This window comes from Phaethon aethereus, assembly GCF_964289735.1.
Source record: "Phaethon aethereus genome assembly, chromosome: 6".
NCBI lineage: Eukaryota > Metazoa > Chordata > Aves > Phaethontiformes > Phaethontidae > Phaethon > Phaethon aethereus.
In genome coordinates, this window is record NC_138580.1 from 6873307 (window position 1) to 6891896 (window position 18590).

The following is an 18590-nucleotide window of genomic DNA, read 5'->3' on the forward strand; positions in this document are numbered from 1 at the left end:
GTAAACTAATGATGGACCATAAAGAAACACAAGGAAGAGGTTTATTCTGTGTTTCTTTTTACCGTTTGGACAGCTTTGACACACACACAATAAGCATTACAAACTGTAATGAAAATACATTTTTGGGCCAAACCATTGCATATTTGCCCCCACAATGAAAAATAAATTATGTTCAAAGCAGTATATTGCCATAAATAGCCTGTAGGCATTCGCTGAAGGTAAACGGGCTCTCTCCATATTTAGCACTTGTCTAGGGTACATTATGTGCCTCTGGTTCAAGTGCTTTTAATGAGAGGCTAGTTAAAACCTTCCAGTTAGCACAGGACCAAACTATAATCATTTTTTTTCTTCTGAAAATAATGGAAGATCCCTTTCAAAAATTAATCTTCAGTTATCAACTTTACTGCATTATGGAGCTAGTGCAATCCTGCAGAGCCTAGTCAAAAAGACAAGGCGCATTAAAAAATAATAATAAAAAAAATCAAGATACATTAGACTATATGGACTAGAGAGTCATTGAAGATAATTTAAGGCCTTTCAGTGAATTAATCAGTCTAATTTAAAGCTGAGGATTAAACCATAAATTATCCATCTGAAAAGCAAACAATAGGCTTTTTCAGCTTCTGTTCTGTGGACAAGGATAACAAAAACTCTTGTTATGGTTTGTGAAAACACCTCTGGACATGGAGGAGTAGAGTCAATTCAATTTCTCTAAAGTTCATGGCAGATTTCATGACTGTTTTAGCCGTTTGCGTGGAATGCCAAACTGTGGACACTGTGCAGATGCTAGTGCGCGAAAGGCCTCTGCTACTAAGTGAGGGTGGGAGTGGATCATGGACTTCCAGCCTGCTGTTTCCATTATGTCTGTTGCTTGGCTGAAAACAGAAGTATTAAGAATAGTCACACAATTTTACAAACCAAATGCACAAATACACAGTGGAGAAGAGCAGGCAAGGCAAAACTACTACAGAAGAGCAGCTGAGCATCATGAGACAACTGACTTCATGAATACCAGTAAGGATGCCATTGGAAAGTAGCAGCAAATTTCAATTTGGGTATATTAATATCATCACATGTAGGGGACACAGGTACTTATTCTGCTCTACTCAGTATCAGCAAGACCTCAGCTAGAGAACTGCATCCAATACCGGGCACTGTGTTAAGATAACCATCTTGAAACTGCTCAGGTACAACAATAAAAATGGTTAAGAGGAAAACTAGAGGAAAATGAGGTCTAGTGTAGAGACGTAAAGCCAAATGATAACATGATAATCTCATTACATAGAAGGGCATGCTCAATTTGGGGAGAGAGAAGGATGACAAGATGAATCAGCAAAAACTGCAGCAAAAATGATGTAGTTCATATACTAGAAAAAACCATGAAGACAGATTAGCTGTCTGACTACAGAACTCTTTACTGGGAGCTCACAGTTTGAGTACCAGTGGAGCATACTTGAGAATATTCACTCTTTCTTCAGTACAAGATCATGGACTACATTCAGATTGGCTTTCAGCGGCCACTGTTGATTTTAACTAATACAGAAGCAATTATAGATTTCAGCAAGTATCACACTGACATCCAGGAGATTAAAAACAATGTATTTACTCAATGTATATATTTACTTTTTTGTGAAATAATATAAAACAAAAGCATAAAATTCACCCTGAACATGAAGAATATTACACTGGTTGGAATGCATGCCATATTGACACAGGATAAATTTGTAATTTGGAACCACCAGCTTATGCATCAATCCCACGTTTCCATTGTGCTGCATTTTCAAAAGCCTCTCATTAGCACCCTCATACAGTTTCAGGAACACTGTCAAGCATAGCTCTACACTATACAATCTCTCAAAAACCTTCTGCAGTTTTCTAATGCAAGCCTTTAATCTTCTGCTGCAAATCAGTAAAGGTAAGTGCATTGAGGAACAATACCAGAGTTCGGATTTCCTTGTACCCAGAGTCAGTAAATTAAACCAGGCCTTCAGATTATTTCCCCGATTTATTCTAGATGCTTTAGCTAAAGGAAATATGACCAGCATCTTTACTAGCAATCATTCAAGACAGAATTCAGCTCAGTAAGTTCGAAATCACTTGAGAAGGAGCATGTCAACCAGTTTACATTGTTACGTATTCCAACTTACCAGTTTTTCTACTGGCATTTTACTATTTCTCTTCTACAACTCCTTTCCTTTTCCACATCACGCTCAATCATTAGGCCTGTGTAACTGGTACAACACAGATTTTAATTTCTCTGGAGAGTCTGTCAGTAAGAAATAAGTGCTCTGCTGTCCTTTCACTGCTTCAGCCTACCACTGGCTATTCTGAATCTGGCTGTCTATTCCATGATTAACCTGAGCTGTGAGTTTTAAATATATTCTGCAGTCAGTCCTACAGTGAGCCACATATTCTCAATCTACTCCCAGTGTAGGCATGAGCACTTAGCGTCAGCCAGATCAGAGGGACCTGACTGACTAGTTGCGTGGCCTCAAGAATACTAGTGCTGGCATGTGGGAAGGTGCACAAACATGTTGCTGAAGGCAAAAAGAGCAACTGCCCTCCTTTCTTTGGAAATACTGCAGGCTCAGACTGACATAAGGAATTCTTGAAACCACGCTGGGATTGCCACTCCTCCAGGCACAAACTTGGTTAGTCAAGAGAATGGTTTCCTTTCCCTTGTGGTGGCTGCCGCCACCATCTCACAGCACTGTTATGTCCCTAGGAGAGGGATGAAAACCAGCCGCTCTTCTGATCTCACACTGGAGGGCAGTTAACTTTCCCTATCATTCAAAAGGGAAGTCACAATCATAACTGGGGTAGCACCTGCTAAACCCTACTTTATTTACAGTCAGTGACTGGCCTCAGTAGCGTGGAAATGAAGCAACAGTTCTTAAGATCTAGAGTCTATTTAGCAGTGTTTGTACAGAACATCATGAGGCAGGGAAACTTACTTGCTATTCCAGTTTTTCCCATCTTTACACCCAAGTTGCCTAAGAACACTGCACCTGTAGTAAGAGAGAAACGCACTAACGTTGAAAAGGTACACAAAGCATAAACACAAATATACGTAGAGTCTCAGAAATATTACTTGCCTGTTAATAAAGTCTATTGCTTGTGCTTTTAACTGTTCAGCGCTGTGCAAATCTGCGAGGATAAGAACGTCAGCAACATTTTCTACCGAGAGGTTACTACAGAGTGCTTCCTCACACATGACCTTCAGCCGTTCCAGTGCATACTGATAAAAGAAAAAACTACACTAATCATTCTCCAAACTCATTCTTTCCACTGTTATCCCTACAGTTTTTAAGACAGTTTCAGTCATGAAAACCCTTGGTGCCTCCCAAGCTTGAGATCAAACTGCTTCCAAACAGGTAATTCAAAATTCAATATGCTGCACTGAAGAGTCCTCAAACAGTAAGACATGCATCAGGTTTGTCACAAACAGATCAAATGCTTTACTGGGAGAACCTTTATTAAAACAACAAAAATAACTTGTTTAGAAGTTTTCATTTTCCTTCAGTTTGGCAAGGGAGGAAAAGCAAGGAACAGACATGGTCTCTTTATCAAAATCATCATTAAGTTGCCAGAAAAAAAATTGTAATTGTTTCTTGAAATTTACTGCTGGGATGACTTATATTATCATGATTAGGATTGATTATGAGAACAGGATGTTTCACCACTAATGTTTTACAGATACAATTGCACAACCAATTCAGAAATTGCAAAGGCAGTTTAAGAAATTGCCATACGCTCAGTTGAGAGTGAGGGAGTTTCAGATTACACACACTGAAGTGAGTGTTTTCTGGAATCTAAACTACTTATACCTCCTCAGGGGAAGACAACTGTGTGTCCTCTGAGGATAGCTAACGAAAATTACAACTCAAGCTGTAAAGCAGTGAAGAAAAACAAGGTACTTGGTCAAGTTTTTAAAAAGTTAGAAAACTGTAGATTATGATATGAAAGGGAACAGTCACACCTTAATTGCTGTGCTGTTAGAAGTCCCCTCACCTCAAATTTCATAGTAGAAAAAGTATTTCACAGAGCAACAATTTAAAGATAATACAAAATCCCAATACAGAGGAGATGAATTATGAGAATTATTATGAATTATTACATTTGTAGGGAACACAAAAAGATGAAAGTTCTGAAGTGGCAATACTTTAGGGAGCACGGTTAATTCAAATGCTTGTATTAATCTTCTTCAAGAATACAAAGATCTAGGATACATTTTATTCAAGACCGATTTTCCAAATCATATTAATGGTCCCCAATTTCTAAAAAAAACCTGGGATAGTAAAAATAGTTAATATCTAAAATTTTTCACCAAGAAAGATTAATCAACCTTCTACTGCTAAAAAAAGTCTATTCTTTTCCATCTTTCTCCCATTTCTGATGGAGATTTGTTTCTCATTAAAAAAAATCAAAAATATATCAATCTAAAAAAAAAAAAAGGCTTCTTAGAAGAACATTCCACAAGCAAACATCAGGTTTGAGAACTTAGGAGTCAATTACTTACTTTGTCTGCAGCTGCCAACAAATTGTCAGCCATTTTTTCAAGGTTTGGTGCTTTTCCTGTGTAAATGAATCTCATCATTTCTTTAAAAACTTCAGGGTCTACGTCATTTATTTCTACACGATTCTGATAAAGAAGAAGAATCAATAACAGCCTCTGCAGTTTAGCTACAAGTTTAAAATGAACATACCAAATGTCATCTGCATGCACACTAGGAAGTATTCATTTTCCATCCATCACACGAAATCCTTGCAAATTTAAGTTAACATTCAACAATATTAAGCAGAAAGCAATCAAAATCAGTAGCTCTTAAAGTCAGGTAGAAATCAGTTGGAAAAGCTTCGGCAATAAAAAGTAATTCCAACTTTTCTTCTAGAAATGTCTAACTCTGGACTCCATTGCACAGTCTGTGTATAAAAATCAAGGCACAGTTTCAGGAATATTTAAAAGCATCACTGAGCTTCCAACAAAACAATGATGTGCTTGGAATATCAGAAGTCAGAACAGCAGACAAAACAAAGTGAGCCATTTTTGGCTCAACTTAAATTGAGTCAATATAGCCTGCATTTTGTTCTTGGAATCCAAAAAGCAAAGCTGCACATCTAACTGACATAATGTAGCTGAAGACCATCCTAATAAAACTGTGATATTGAATGCTTGACCCCATCCTCTAACAGTATTCCCCATAAGCAAATTAACAAGTAGGAAATTATGTCAAAGATGTAGAAGCAAGCACCAGACTATTGAATAAGGTACAAAAATCACAGGCTATCAGCACATGAGATGTACATGTTCTGGTTTCCTACCCACTGAACCACATACAGCATTTAGGAGTAGGGCTGCACTGCTAACATGAAGGCAAAGGCCCCCCCAACATGGCACATTACTGAAGGAGGGATATGTCTGGGTTTCTTTTAGTCCAGAAATCCCAACAAAAGGCTTCCAATATTCCAATTCTACCTGTGAAAGTTTCCAGATTGGAGAAGCGCAGGGAAGAAGAATGCCATGTTTCTGAAACTCAGTTGTACTACAGCACCATACTCATCTGATGTATTTGTTCACACAAGTGGCATCATTGCAGCCTCCAAGACTAAGTGATGATCATCTATTACAATCCTTTAGTGACCTGATCTGTTCCTTGTGCCTTTTCATGGATTCTGCCTATAACCAACCCATTTTAGATACTCTTCTTCATGAAAGACACAAACAACTCCTCACTGAGGGAGATATCCTATGCATAAAAGCAGAAGCAGCTCTCTGTGCTGATTAAGTAACTATCCATCCAAAACACTTATACAGGTCAAGTGCCTGCAGAAACTGTGAATGAAATGCAGAGCTTTACTGCCTCAGGGCTTAATTCGAGTCATAATTCACCTGTTGTTTCTTTGTGTCCTAGCTACTGTGTAAAATGTTTTAATACACTATAGCAAAACCTTAGCCAAGTCAATCAGCATATGTGAAGGTATAAACTAAAGCAAAAAAGGGGCAGAGATTACTAGGTCAATTACATCAGTAGCTAATGTTAAAAAAAACAATATAGGGCAGATACAAATACTTGAAAGAACAAATCCTCCAGAACCTCTCCACAGTCAGCCCTATCTGTTCTTTCTACACTAAGAAACCAAATTCATATTCACAGAATTCACCTGAAAAGCATTCAGGATTAGTACCTCCTCCACTCATGCACCATGATGCAGTACTCATCTTTCTCAATTTGCAATACTTCAAGTCTTCTGCAACTTTTCCCCTTTTCACAAGGTACAAATATTTACATGTAATGTTTTTAGTAAGGCTTACCTTTTTGCTTTCCTCCATTTCATGTTCAAACATTGCATTAAAAACTGGAGATCGTGCTGTAGCAAGAAAAGTAAATATTAAATATAATAAAATTTTAAAATTTTAGCAATTATAATGACAAAATAATAGCAATACAAAAGTAGAAAGTACCTGCAAGGACAGATTTATGAGCTTTGAATTCTTGTCCTCCTACATAAAAACTGCAATCTGTAAATCTTGTTGTTTCCCAGAGATTCCCTAAATCTTCTGCTAGTCGACATTCAGGTACCTTCAAAGTGTTTGTATTAGACTGTCCTGATATATTTACTGAGTCTTGGACCACGCTTACCTAACAGAAAATCACAGCAAGACAACTCCTTCATAACTGAATGTCAACAATAATGAAATTAACAGTACCTATTGCTAAAACTTCAGCAATTCCAAAGCAAAGCAAAAACAGTGGTGTTTTTGGCATTAGGCCGGAACCATAAACCAATGCTTTACAGTTTACTTTTAAGTAACATAAAACAAATAGAGCTTTCCTTAGACATTCTAAGTAAAACTGTGTATTTATCCAACCAAAACAAGAAGAAAGAGCACATGCCACCTGACAGAAATGCCAAAGTAAATAAGGACAGATATGGTTCTTGGAATGCCAGCAGGATCAAAAAATGTTAACACTACTTCAGAGATAAACTAACAGTTCAACACTTTTCACACATTTAAGTAAAATGTATAGAATATAAAATTCTGAAGACATTTAGATCAGCATCACAAGGTAGCAGAAAAGTCTCGTAAGAATAACCCATATCAATTTTGAAAGTTATGACATTCTTAATTTTAATTACAGTAGGTTCATACTTAACCTGCAATGTGATAACACAAACTAAGTGCAAGTAACATAGCTCCTTCATTATTTCATTTTACTGTGTCCAGCTGAGGCAGGAATCATGAGTGATTGTCTTACAAACAAGATTAAAAGCCATTATTTTAGAAATATAAGTCGATGAAATAAAAATTTGGTAGGTAACTAACTTCAATAATGAAACACATGCTCACAGGATGTAATTTTTGTACAGAACTAGTTAAGAAAACTGTGACATATGTGCAGCTGAAGTGAATATACTGCTATTATTCCCCATGTTTAAGCCTTTCACATAAGAAGTAAACAGGACAGTAGCATTCTTACTTGCTTTTTTCAGACATCTTTACATACTAAGTCCTCTTAATCAGTATGTTGGGAAAAAAAAGCAGCTCAGCAGGTTTTACTTCTGTTGTCTGAGAGCACACACCTGAGAGTAAAACCTTCGTACAGAAGAGAAGAGCCATACTACAAGATCTTGATCACTGCATCTCCCAAATACAGAAAATTAGGATTACGTATTAACAGAAAATACTGCTACTGTTAAGACCAGTGCTTTGTTTGATTTCAGAGGCACAGCATTTGGAATAAATCTGGCATAAAGCAAAAATAGCACGGCTAAGCTTCACAGAAAGTTGGAGCACTGCAAACCAAACTCCAGATCATAAGAGGAGGATGATCCAATTAAGACAGCAGCCCGGGGATTTGAATCATTGCCTAATTCCCTGTTTCATCCTATACCCCCTTGTGATTTTAAGAAATTCCTTTATATTCTTCCACCTTTTAAAGGAAAGAAAAAAACACCCCAAAGCACTGCGAAATTTCACTTTCACAGTAAGATTATACATTCATAACATTGAAAGGTCTACAGAGCTATTGTGTATTCTATTTCACAGTTTTCACACACAGAGTTATTTCAGGAAATACATGTACACACAAGCAGAGTTTTAACTTAGCAAAGCTAGTCTTCTGTTGTCAAAGGAGAGAGTTCTGCTTCGCCAGAGACGCCAGTTAAAAGTTCATGATCCAAGCTGTCCACACAGCATCCTCTTGTTAGCTAGAGACAGTGCCTATGAAGGTCATCTACACATTCTTTATGTGTACTTAAACTGATCTCTGATGATGTTCCAAGCTTCTGCTATTTTAGAGTGGTTTCTAATATAAATTAATAGTTGTGCAACACAACAATTTGCTACAACCCATCCTTTTGGGATATAAACCAATCAAAATTTTAATTCAACTCTCCTACATCTGAACAGCCTGGCATATATTGTCTATAGGTTGTAACAACTTTTAAAGATCCTAAATACAAACACTCACAGGGGTCTGATATTTCATATCTCACTTGCCCACATGGTATGCTTAAAATCAAGTTTATTCTCTTTTTTAAAATTTTAATTTAAATCAAGCTAACATCCAATCAAGTTAATCCCACATAACTATTGAAAATTTTCTTTAGGCGAAAAGTGACTGTTTTATGATTGTCCTAACACCTGATAGCAAATGCTTACTTCAGGCACTTTAGAGTTGTGTTTATAAAAAAATCACTTGCGAGAGTGAAAGTATTTCTTCACTGAACTGCAAGATTATGAGGAGATGCTAGAACTAATAGCAAACAACCTATCTTAAAGAGAAGTAGCAATCTAGCTGGGATTTTCAGGTACTCCACAAGGTCTGATTTACTTCTTAGGGAGCTATCCAACATGCAGCTCTTGCACATGCATACTTGAGGGCGCAGGCCCTGTTTGCATTGCATACCCTCATGTGTAAGGGTATATAAAAATTTATGAACTATGACTTGAACAAGTTCTCTGTGTGATGACTGATAATATGGATAATGTGTATCATTTCCTTGGTTTTGAATCTGTGGTGGTCTAATAGTAACAATGATATAAGTGATACTTTAGACTACTTTCTCAACCTAAGCTAGGTAACAGATCTGTGAAAGGACTCAATAGGAAAAACATCCCTGCAGAGAATTTACTATTCTACTAGCAAATGAAAATACTTGCAATGCTTCAGTAATTTCAAATTATACGGAAAGTGAGAACTGAGTGAGAGAGATCAGTTTGCTTAAAAAAACAAAATTATGAAGTTGTATTTAATCAATAGGTCACTTGTCAGTGGCAACATCAGACTTTGCAAAGTATTTAACGTAGCAACCCTTCAGTTTCCAATCCAAGGACATATCCAACTGATCTTAAGGGCATTCGGCAACACAGAAGGAATATCTTTGCTGCCAAGGAAGACCAAATAATCCTTCTGCAACCTAACAGGGAGAAAAGAAGAGTCAACCAGCAGAATTGGTACTTGGGGACCTTTACTAAATACCTGCTATATCTGGTAAGCTTTATCAAGCCAAGTACAATATAGTTTTAACAAGTGGTAAGTCAGTCTTCCAACTAGGATACAAGCAGGAAGGCAAACACAGAAATTAGAACTTACAGTTCATTTTTAAAAGAACAAAAACTGCAGACTTGTCTATAGAAAGGCTCCTTCAAACAACACTTGTTATTTCTAATGACAGCTGAAGAGCTAGAAGAACATATCAGAATAAACAATCTTTAAAAATATTTGGACTTCCAATTTTTTTTTGCTTTAGTCTTAAACAGGCCAGAAGTTATTTTAACATGCTCACTGTGAACAACTAAACCTTGTACTTCCTTCAGCATTTAAAATCAGGGTAGGTCAAACATTTCACAAAAGCCACTCATTAAAACATCGAGAAGTTTTGTAGGGAAACACTTTTATATTTAAAAATTAGCATCAAAATTTAAACAACAATTTCTCTCTGGAAAATTCAGTATTTGTTAAATTTTTCTTAAACAAATGTTATCTCTAAAATTAGATAGTAACCTGTTTCCAAAACCAAACCTTGCTTTTAAGAGTTCTTCATTTACATCAAAGTATTCATTACAAGGAAAATTTAAAATGAGAAAACACTCAAAAGTATCTTTACAGAATCAGTACACACTTGTTAAATCTGCTTTTATCACCTAAATAATTGTATTCATAACAAATTTATCATGCAGCTAATTTAACTTGTCTAAGTGAAAATAAGATGCACTATATTTGCAATATCTAGTGTCAGGGGCCACATTTCAATTATTCTTCCTACACAGCATAATGACACATAATTAAATTGTAATCTTGCCAAGACAATTTTACACATTTCCTGTAAATACACAGATCAAAGCAAACTTATTAGCCGTTAGAGCATCTATCATCCTCGTAAGTCACTAATCACTTTATGGCAGCGAAGATAACCAGCCAACATTACACACACTGTACTTACACTGCAACTTTCACTAGTTTTCATTTTTAACATTGAGTAAGCATTTTACTGAATTTTAGTATGACAATTTAGGTTACCAACATAACAGATATTATAAACGTGACCCATAATACACCATAAAGTTAAATTTATACCACAGCTCTCCATATTAATTCTCAGTATTAAGCAATCATTGTATAGGATACTTGCATTTGTTTAGAAAACAAGATGTAACAATTACTATAAAAATAGTATCAGCCACCTTTTGCATAAATAATGCTATTGTCTATTCCAATGTAATCCTAGCAGATTCATGGAGAAGCCCAACAGTTTATAAGTGATCAATTCAGACTTATTCTACACTTCAGTATACGTGTATCAAAAAAGAAAACAAAATACAACGCAGACAAAGCAAGTAAATGTTTATCTTACCATATCTATAGTTTACAGAAGACAACTTTTATGGCATATTACTGTTTAAATCAACATAAACCTCTATTTATTAGTGCAGAAACATTTTATTTGAAAGCTTACCACTTAAAAACCTATACCCACCTCACAAAATAATGTAAGCTTGTCATCTGGTAGAAGACCATTGGCTTCATCTAGTAAAAAATCTCTTCGGATAAATTTCTTAAAACCCCAGTCCTTGCCTTGAACAAATCGATATGCTCTTTGGCTTTCTGATAAAACACAGTTATGTACAAATAAAGCAAGTTAAATGAAAATATTAACAAATAACAACACCTAAAAATTCTATATTAAGCCTAAGTGTTAATCCAAAAATGAATCAATTTAACACATCTGGATCATATGTCACATTTTTAGGAAATCAACAACTGATTAAAACTTTTTAAAATGTTGCAATAGTATTATTTTATAAAACACTTGATAGAACTTAGTAGACCACAATTTGCAATTCAAACCATATCATCTCCTTGGATGTTATCTTAGGCACCATCCAGCAAGACAGGAGTTTTTCAGTTAATGTTTAAGAAAGCCAATGTATCAAAACAGAAACTCTTCACAGGGAAGTACCATTACAATGAATTTGTCATCACAAATGCATTCTGACAACACTTCTGCAGTTGTCATAACAATCTCTTTTGACTTCTTTCTGAAATGGAAAATCTCGTTTCACAGGTTGAAACTATTTTCAAGTACAGTAAAAAGCATTTAAAAAGCAAAACAGAAATAAAAGCTTTCAAGTAACAAACTATTTCTTTGGTCATAAAAATATATTATTTATATTTACCTTTTAGCCACAGTTACAAGAAATTTTTTTTTAATCCATCAGATTTGCTGTGACCACACAACCTTTTTTTTCCAGTTCTAAGGTTCACAGCCCGCAAAAGGGTTCCCAAGCTCATATTAGTGCAAATACATGTAATTCAGTAAGTTTAGTTATTTTATGTGACACATTCACTTTAAGGTGGCCACTTGTTCCACAAACTGAACCAGAGGAAAGAGCACCATATATTTTTACATGGAGGTAAAACACTGGAAGGAGGTTATTTGGGAATGACTTTGAATAAGTATGTAGAATAAAACATTATTAATTATATTTAGAAAGATCATTCAAAATGAAGAGAGCAAGAATACTTCTAATACCTGTGGAACAAGAGAAAAAAAAAATCTCAAGAAGAGTTCTCCAAAACAGAACTTTCCTTTCCTTCTAAAAGAGCTGGGCAAGAAACACGTTACCATTTCGTTTGTTGTACGGATACATACTTTAGCCTTCAGGAGAGAAACTTAGAAGTTTATGTCAGGAGTTTGTTATAAAAGCAAAGTAGTTTTCATGACAGAATTTGTTAAAATATCATTCCGTCCACAATGTCCAAAATAAAGACATCAGGAAAGTCAGACTTCTCTACACTAGTTAACTTGGTAGCATCACTGAAACAGACTTGACCATGTAACACACTGCGTGTGTTTGAAAACAGACATGTATAATGCATTGTCCTCACTGCCAATAGCTGGCAGAAGTATATTCATAACAGGTTTTCACTAGAATTAGGTCAAGCAAAATATGTTGTACAGGTTTTCATTGTGTTTTTTTAACACAATGAAGAACCACCCAGGAACTGACAATGCAGGAGGTGTCTATCTCTGTCACTTTATCACACTCTCATATTCAAACAAAAAAAAAAACCCCTTACCCATGCAGAGCACAGCAGCAGAGAGAAATGCATTTAATGAAGTGCAGTGTGGGCTTTGAGGGCGACAGAACAAATGTAGAATACTGTTCACATTTTTAAATCTGTACGCCAAAGAAGAAAAATTGCCATTTTAAAAAATACTGTTTAGTTTTAGCATCTGGATTAGTGTTTTCACATTTTTACCAACTTGCCAAACGCTCACAACAAACCTCATTAAATGAAATCATGAATTTGATTTCACGATTTCATGAATTTCACCATCATGAAATTGGATGAAAAAATAAAATCAGAAGATCACATTTTGAAAAAGGTTCAAAAATTTATTCTCTAGATGCAGCTCAATTCTTTATGCTGCAGACCTAGTTTTTACCGTTATCAGCAAGAACCAGTGTTAACCCTTTGAAATTAAGTGATCGGTAGCAATTTAAGTATACAAAACCATAAAAATAAAGCAGCATGAAAGTGTAAATGCATTTTTCTTCTTCCTAATAAAGTCAAAATGTTAGTTCGTTACCTATTTTATACACAGCCTCATCACTTGAACCAGCAGTCTATGCATGAATTACCAATTTACAAAGGACATCTAAAGTTGGGCATCATTATACTGTATAAATAAACATAGAGCATCTCCAGAAGCAGATGGTAAATGGCTGGAAAGTCCAAGAAATAAGATTTCTGTTGGCAATTTCTCAAAATGAAAAGATGTTTATAATTCCAGTAGTGCCAAATACAGGACAGCTACTATTGCAGAAACTGAAGACACATCTACTCATAGGACTTTTGGTTTTTAGCACATTGTGATTTTTAGCATTTAAAGTACCACTTGGCTAATAAGATTCAGATTCTCAAAATCCCTCCATCTTACATCATGTATCCCTCATTGAGGACAGCATTACGAAGAAAGTTCTCATATTTTCTGGGAAGTCAGCACAACTGAGTGCCTCTCTGAACTGCCCGTATACTCATACACACAGCACGGGGAACAAAGAGGAGGAATTAGAGGTCTGCGTGCAGTTACAGGGCTACAATCTCCTTGGCCTCCGAGACATGTTGGGATGGCTCATGCAACCGAAGTGCTGCAGTGCATGGGTACAGGCTCTTCAGGGAGGCGAGGCAAGGGAGCTGCCCTTTACATGAGAACCACAGGAATGCATGGAGCTCTGCCTTGCGATGGATGATGAGCCAGCTGAGAGTTTAAGGGTCGGGATTAGAAGGCAGGCCAATGTGAGCAATGTTGTGCTCAGTGCTTGCTACAAACCTACTGTTCAGGAAGAAATGTGACTGGAGATTGGGTCCTGGTGGACAACAAATGACCAAGAGCCAGCAACGAACCCCTAAGGCAAAAAAGGACTGGTAGCATCTAGTTAAACATTAGAACAGGTTGCCCAGATGAACTGTGGACTCTCCATCCTTGGAGATATTCAAAGCACAACAGGTCCCAAGCAAACTGCTCTGCTCTAGCTGACCCTGCTTTCAGACAATTTCCAGAGGTCCCTTGCAACCTCAACAATTCTGTGATTCTATGATTATCTCAAAACAATTTTTGATGCACATACTGCAGTTTCATTCAATTACAATACACCAATCCACTACTGGACTGGAAGACCATGTCAAGCCAAAAGCCACCATCCACCAAATGTATATAACAGTGTAGTATTGTTCCTATAATCTCCAGAACCAGGATGCTTGCAGGGATTGGAGCAACCAACTTCATCAGTGGGAGAGGATAGAGTGAAACACATATTATTTACTTTCCTTCCAAAAAGTCCAACAATTTAATTTTTAGATTTGAACACAGTTTTGTGGGTTTACTTTAAAGATTACAAATGGGCCTAAGGAGAAAGTAGCATGAGCTTTGGGTACAAGTACTGGAGAAATACAGATTTTTCCAAGAAATTCAGAACAGACCCTGCAAGATCTCTTAAGTCCCTGGAGTAGGAGGGAAGAAAGGTAGATAGATTCTTCCTATACAGCACTAGCAACAGCACAAACTCAGTGCAGACCAGCATTAAATTACATGCTTTCATGAGAATGCCAGCTTTCCCAAAAAGTGTTTCCAATGAAGGCTGTGCTTACAAGCTTGAAACTAAGAGCCATACATTTTTCATATCAAGAAGGCATTAAATCTTATGCAAATAAAGATATTTAAAATGTAAAAAAAAAAAAAGGCAAATAAATCACCAATTATTTCAAAGTCTTCTAATTCCTTGGGTACATGGCTCATGTTTTTAAACTGATTACAGTGCAAATCAGATGAAATAGACCAAAGCACTGTAAAGGAGTGTCTAAAAAAAAAACCATGCATGTCCATCCTAATTAACTATGGAAATCAAACACTTACTTCCACTGTAGCTAGAAACAAGCAAATACACCCCTACTAACAGGACACAAGAACAACCTGCTAGAAAAGCTAAGTGACAAGAGTCTGGAATGATGGCGGTTAGTAATGTGCTGTAATTTATGCTGCTCAGGATAGAATTAACATAGCTTAGTGATCAGAAATGTTGGAAACATGAACAAGATTTTTAATTAAGTTTCAAAAAGGGTATTTTAAAGTTTATATCAATAATAAATTCTGTTCTCAACTGAAAAAAAATGACAACTCTGATTTTCTTTGGGATGTTCTTACAAATCCACATGCAATACATTAAGATTCCCTTACCCATTGCTTTTGTTTCTTCTCTTTTAGCATTTAGAAGGGAAAATTTGAATTTTGCTCTGACTTCACTTTTTGGACAACTGACTAAAAGCAAATATAATGACAGGTAGTCTTTGCTTTCATCGTCTAATCCCTTTGGATTCACTCTCAGGCACCTGAAAGAAATGCAGAAATTGTACATTTTTAAATAGTACCCAGAATAAATTCAGAAATAATTTTATAAGATACAATGGTCCAGCTACCAAAAAAAATGTTTCCCTTATGACTGTTGAAACTTTGAAATTTGAACCAATCTGTATCTATAGTAAAAACTTAAAGAAATGTCCAAGTTTTAATATTTACTTGCAATTTTACTTTGCAACTTTTGCAAGTGGAAAAAAAACAAATATCAAAAACCAATGCAGTTGCCAGAATAAAGACCTTACCATTTCATTTTGTCATTTGGCCCTGATGAAAAGGTAGAACTCTTTAAAACTTCACCCATTTCTTCTCGGCAAAAACTGAAGTTATTAATGGTCCACATGTAGGAAAATTTTACTACTTTAACCTGAACAAAAGAAGTAGAAAATGTCAATACAATTGAACTTACACATCAAGCATTAACTATAAGAACTAGTTAGATTGTCAGCACAACTCAATAATTCTAGATTTTTTAAATTCCAATGGTTTATTTTCTAGTAATAATTATAATTTTTTATGTAGGTTACCTGTGTGTAACACCAGCTTTCAGCCACAGGTCCACTGGACATCTCCCCAGGAGGAGGTGGGGTGGGAACCCTTGACATTGCCACTTATTGCAGGTTTATAGTATCAAGATAGCGATCCAAACTTCAGTAATTCTCCTAAAAAAAAGCAATTCATATATTTTGTTCACCTTTAAGTGTGAAAAAAAATCCTTATTTTGATATCCATATTACTGTGTTTACTAAATGATGTGTCTGAAAATTGGCTTTGGTATTTAGACAAGCGAGGTGTCACACATTAATGACCACTTGTACTCAAAATCTGCACGCTGAACACTCATGCAATACTTTATAAAAACAAGTGCCTATGACACATCATACAATACCACTAACGACATTATTTCAACATCACCTTTGCAAATTACCACTTTGATCACTCCAGTCATGTTATAACTTTCTTCAGGATCTTCTTCTTTGATTTGGAGTGTAACTAAGGCCTTATGAGCACTCAGTTATTAGTACCAATGCATTAGTTGTCCACACAGGCATAATTCAGTCCTGAAAGTGCACCTAGCCATCTGGGAGTAGAATAGGTTCAAACACTCCTGGGATTTCTCCAGGGAAGGTAAGAAATTAAATTTGCATTTAAAGTAGTATTTTCTTCGCACATTTTTCATGGTTGACTTGTATCTTTAACATCAACAGATTTGACTGAAGATCTATAATCGCCACAACCATTGCTTGTTCCCTATCAAAGCACAAAGCTGAAAAACAGTTAAAGTCAACTCACCAACTCTGAAGAACTTTCTAATAACAAATAAACCAATTTAGTTATGGATTATCACCTAACAGAGCACTACAATTTCTCCTGCCTATCAGAAATTGAGTCACATGCTCAGATTCATCACATCTAGCTACAGACACTGAATTAGTCAGCCTACTTGCAGTAGCCTTTGTACATAGCTAATGAAAGAAGGTGGGCCTGTCAGAGGGTAGCTGTGGGTTACCGGGCTGACTCTCCTTTAGGTAGGGTTTGCTGTCATCTTTAGACAGGTTCCTGCCAGAAGCACAGCTTCTCACTTAAGCAGCTCCATTAAGTTGCTCAAAAGAGGTGAAACAAACCCTGATCAAACCAGATGAAAACACAATTGTTTCTGCCACAAAACATTTTCTCTTAGTACAGAAAGTTTCTTTAAACATATGCTGCTATCACTAAAACAACATCAGAAGACTACAATCTTCCTGCAACATTTGAGTGCTTCACCATATAGGTCTTTTGGCTTGTGACAGAAATTGTCTTACTCAAAAGATGTGATGGCACATCATTAATCATGTTGGAACTCTTCCTCCAGGGATAGGCAACAACACTTAAATGAGGTTTTATGCAAACATTGGCAAGAAGACACTGCAAGACCACATGCAATTCAGTCACGATGTGAACGAGTTCGTTATTCCTACGGGAAGAATTCTCTGTGAATCGCTATGATCCTCGCTGGATTCTTTCCCTCCTGCCCTTCTGGTACTGCTTCTCACTCACTTGCGATATGAATTAGCCCTTCCACATTAAAGTTTGCTGACATGGGAATCGCTCTGAATCACAAATGTATAAAACCTTGAGAACAAAACTAGTTCTCAGTTTTTATCAGATGAGGAAGCAGATGCTATATAATCAGATCCCTTAATGAATCTCTAACAACAGATCTACTATGACAAGATAAAAAAAAAAATCATTGCATAGGTCTTCTGCAAGACATGGATCATTGAGACACTGAAGTGTAATCACAAATACAATTCAGCTCTGTCTCATAAGTGACTTTTTTGCCAAATAAAACAGGCATTTATTTATGGCAATCTTCAGTACTTAAATAGTACTTTCCATAAATGAAAACTAGTAACAAACAGCCACCCTAAATTTAAGATAATGGAACTTGGTTGCTCCTTTTGTTTTTAAGCAGGAATCGCATGTATTGTGGAAGCTGTGTTTACATAGATTTTGTTTAGAGGTTTACAGTTTGTTTTGATTCTCTGTACAGAACCACAGAGTAAAATTACCAGGAAGGATATATGTGAACATCCCTCTTTCATAAAGCAAACATTAGTACTTCTATTATCATCTGAACAACTGAAGCTGCTCCCCAAATACGTGACGGATTTTATATAGAGCCATATCCTGAAAGTGTTAGAACAGCCTACCTCAGCCTTACTGAACCTGTTTGCTCTTCTTCAATTCTCCTAAACTAATACCAAAAAAATATAGCCCATTCCATATTCTGTCATTTGCATGAGATGTACAGGACTGTCTCATCTCTAATCTGTTCCTTAATTCTTTCAGTCCATTAGACCAGCCAGCTCCTAGTAACCATGACGGAGTAGCAGATCTGAGTCTAGCTTGCTCTGAAGGAGTCTCTAAATTGAAAAAGGCTGAAAATAACTGCTGCACAGTATCCTCTTTAGAAAGCGTTCAGTGACCTTATGCCAGTTACCAGTAGTTATCTGCCCCCTCCTGCCTCACAGCTAAACCAGCTTGATTCACTGAGACTAACTCTAAGCAAAGGTGGTTATTTTCAATTATTTTCAATTATTTTCAGGTCCGCCTGCTGCCTTGTCTCTGTACCTGTTCTTCCCAGGGCATTTGTGCTTCAGAGGCTGCTTACACCTGCT

At 36.3% G+C, this 18590-nt stretch overlaps 1 protein-coding gene across 1 annotated transcript; it reads right to left on the bottom strand.

Annotated features, from left to right (window-relative positions):
* Nucleotides 1-383: 383 nt before the first annotated feature.
* Nucleotides 384-16031, bottom strand: SPOPL (speckle type BTB/POZ protein like; the record flags this gene model as incomplete). The annotated part of the gene is made up of 9 exons (XM_082001723.1): nucleotides 384-875; nucleotides 3096-3238; nucleotides 4520-4642; nucleotides 6314-6369; nucleotides 6464-6641; nucleotides 10984-11111; nucleotides 15250-15401; nucleotides 15672-15793; nucleotides 15954-16031. The coding sequence occupies 9 exons, from the start codon at nucleotides 16029-16031 to the stop codon at nucleotides 731-733; spliced, it is 1125 nt and encodes a 374-aa protein (XP_081857849.1). The 3' UTR covers nucleotides 384-730.
* Nucleotides 16032-18590: the final 2559 nt, after the last annotated feature.